Here is a 3,213-nt window from a genome sequence, read left to right as displayed (position 1 = left end):
AAATGTTACCCAGACGTCCGTAACTCTTTGTTTCTATTGTATCATAATGCCCTAATCCAAATTGTCCAAATTATTATTACTCTAACTGTAATGCTATTTTAATAACCATTTTATTACTATTAAACTTTTAAAATTTTAAAAACAAGTGATTGGCGTTTTTCACAATAGGAACAGGGGGCAGGGTCTGGTGACAGCTGAACCAGGCTGAGACGGGAAGAGGGGACAACCGGGCTTCTAGCCCAGGCCCGGGACAAAGGCCGGGATCAGCCAGGCCGGGCTGAGTTAGGCCCAGTCCCAGGCCTAGGCCCGGGCTCAGTTTAGGCCGCGCTGTCCCGTCCTGGTTGCCCGGCAACGGTCGCCGGCATCACGTGACCGCCCAGGAGCGCTCACGTGAGTCCGTTGGCGTCGGGCGGCGCCGGTTGATGACGTCACAGCGTCGCGGGGCCGTCGGGAGAGCTGCGGGAATGGAGGAACGGGAGAGGCTGTGCCGGCAGGTCCGAGTGCTGCAGGGGGCGGGAATGGGGGGAATCGGGAACGGGAGCGGCTGTGCCGGGAGATCCGAGTGCTGCAGGGTGCGGGAATTGGGGGGACTGGGGAGAATCGGGAATGGGAGAGGCTGTGCCGCGAGATCCGAGTGCTCCAGGGCGCGGGAATGGGGGAAATCGGGAACGGGAGAGGCTGTGCCGGCAGGTCCGAGTGCTGCAGGGGGCGGGAATGGGGGGAATCGGGAACGGGAGCGGCTGTGCCGGGAGATCCGAGGGCTCCAGGGTGCGGGAATTGGGGGGATTGGGGACGTCGGGAGAGCTGCGGGAATGGAGGAACGGGAGAGGCTGTGCCGGGAGATCCGAGTGCTGCAGGGTGCGGGAATGGGGGAAATCGGGAACGGGAGCGGCTGTGCCGCGAGATCCGAGTGCTCCAGGGTGCGGGAATTGGGGGGACTGGGGAGAATCGGGAATGGGAGAGGCTGTGCCGGCAGATCCGAGTGCTCCAGGGAGTGAAGGGATCGCGGGAACACCGGGGACACCGGGACACCGAGGGGAATGGGGAAAAAAGGGAGAGAGCGCCGAGGAAAAGAGGCCGGGGTTGGAAACAGGGAGCGGCTGGGAGCAATGTGAGAGGACCTGGAGGAGGGATAAGGGGAAATCTGGGCATCCTGGGGGATGGTACAGTGTTTTAAGGGAATTTTGGGAATCTGCTTTGGGACAGGGACAGGTTGTGACGGGACCTGGGGGGTTTTTGGTGGGGGTGGGACGTTGGGTTTTAGGTGGGGATTGGGGGGAATGTGAGTGGGATGGGGATGGGGAAGATCCCAGAGTGCTGGGAGAAAGAAGGAAGAGGGAGAAGAAAGGGCTCAGGAGTTTTGGGAGAGGAGGGAAGTGATCCAGGGAGTGCTGGGAAAAGGTGGAAAGGGAAAAGACCCAGGAAAGCCGAGTGGGCCAGGGCAGGGAGGGAACAGAGCCCATGGGGTGCTGGGGGATTTTGGGGTCCCCACACCGGGAATTTGCACAATTCTGCTCTCAGCAGGATCTGGGACTCTCGTGGCTTTGGGAAGGGGCTTTTCCCTGTCCCACAGCCCCGGGCTGGGAGCACAGAGGTGGGATGTGGATCCATGTGCCCTTCCCAAGCTCTGGAAAGCACCAAAGCTTATTTTAGCACCAAATCCCTCTCTTTTTGTCCTTCAAAGTAAATTTTCCTGGTTAGTGAGGCCACAACCTCCGCTCAGGACTTGGGATTTGCCTCTCCAGGAGCTCCTACATGGGGGAATGATGAGAGGGAGGAAAACAATCCTTGCTTTTCCATGAGGAATGTGCTGACTCAGCTCTCCTGGCAGCACCGTGACCCCGGTGGAGGAAAAACTCTTCCTGAAATACCAGGCTCCAAATTCCTTTGGGAATCACTCATGGGAAAGGTTTTCTAAACACTGAGGCTGGACAAGGGCAGGAATTCCCAAATTAACAGGGATGTTGGTTTCCAGAGGGACACAACAGCAAGGCCTTGGAGTGTCCTTGTTGCTGCTTTGGAGGGAAGCAAGGAAGGGAACTTGGGAAGGGTCTGGAGCACCAGAAGCAGCTGATGGAGATGGGGGGCTCATCCCGGAGAAAAGGAGGCTCAGGGGGAACCTTCTGGCTCCTTAAAATTCCCTCACAGGAGGGTGAAGTCATGTGGGATCGGGATCTGCCAGGACACAGGGAATGGCTTCCCATTGCCAGAGGGCAGGGATAGATGGGATATTAGGAAGGAATTCTTCCTTGTGAGGGTGGTGAGGTGCTGGGATGGAATTCCCAGAGAAGCCGTGTCTGCCCCTGGATCCCTGGAAGTGTCCAAGGCCAGGTTGGATGGGGCTCAGAGCAACTTGAACCAGATGTTCTTGAAGGTCCCTTCCCACCCAAAGCATTCCTGGACGCTGTGATTCCATGACTTTTCCATCCACCCCGGCTCGTCATCCAAAACCCGAGTGATGATGCAATTCCAGCGCAAGGAAGAGCAGCTCCATGTTGCTCTCAGATTCCCATGGGATCAGGGAATTAATGCTCTGTGTTCTCTGCCACAGGTCTCATTAACAGCCACAGGAACATGCACGGGAATGTCCGACGTCCGGCGCCCTCGGCTCCTCCGAGGTGGAGCAACCCCCGCCAGCCTGGCTACACCAGGAGAGGAGCCTTTTCCACCAGGTACCCCCAGCAGGCTCCCAGGAATTTCCACCCACGCCAAACTCACTCCTGGAGGAAAAAATACTCCCTGGACAACCGGCTGCCGGGATCGGGGTATGACGCTGGAAGTGCTTCCAGCACTTCCCAGGGTTTTGGGAGCCTTGGGAACAGCCAGACTCCTGAGGCACCGGAATCATCCCCAGAGAGACACGTGGACTTCACCACGGATGGGAACATCGTTGTGGATATCCAGGTGCCACAAAGGGCTGGCCAGGAAAATGTGGGTCCTTACGGAGAGTATTCCGGGCGGGAAGTGGCGGTGGCTCCTTTGGCGGATGGAAACATCCAGAAATCTCTTCTCCAGGAGGAAGAGAGAAGACCTTCCCTATCCATTTCCTTCAGTTCCACCTCGAGGACTGTGTGCCTGCCTGGAAGTGGAGCTGGGAGCTCCTTTTCCGCCTCTGGAAGCACCAGCGAAAGTGCCGTGGCGCTGAAGTCGGAGCCACAAAAACCTTTGGAATTTCCAGGTCAGGAGCCAGCCCAGCACTCAGTACGGATCAAG

General features: G+C 57.6%; 1 protein-coding gene across 1 annotated transcript in view; it reads left to right on the top strand.

The window, feature by feature from the left end:
• Positions 1-794: 794 nt before the first annotated feature.
• ZC3H3 (zinc finger CCCH-type containing 3) overlaps positions 795-3,213 on the top strand; it is a 126,232-nt gene continuing 123,813 nt past the window's right edge. The window contains 2 exon segments of the mRNA XM_031064408.1: positions 795-858; positions 2,552-3,213. The exon segment at positions 2,552-3,213 is cut by the window's right edge and continues 3 nt beyond it. Coding sequence (XP_030920268.1) covers positions 813-858; positions 2,552-3,213 — 708 coding nt within the window. The 5' untranslated portion in view covers positions 795-812.

This window comes from Geospiza fortis, unplaced genomic scaffold (assembly GCF_000277835.1).
Source record: "Geospiza fortis unplaced genomic scaffold, GeoFor_1.0 scaffold543, whole genome shotgun sequence".
Taxonomy (NCBI): Eukaryota; Metazoa; Chordata; class Aves; order Passeriformes; family Thraupidae; genus Geospiza; species Geospiza fortis.
Note: the sequence above shows the minus strand (reverse complement) of the source record. Positions and strands in the feature narration are given on the sequence as shown.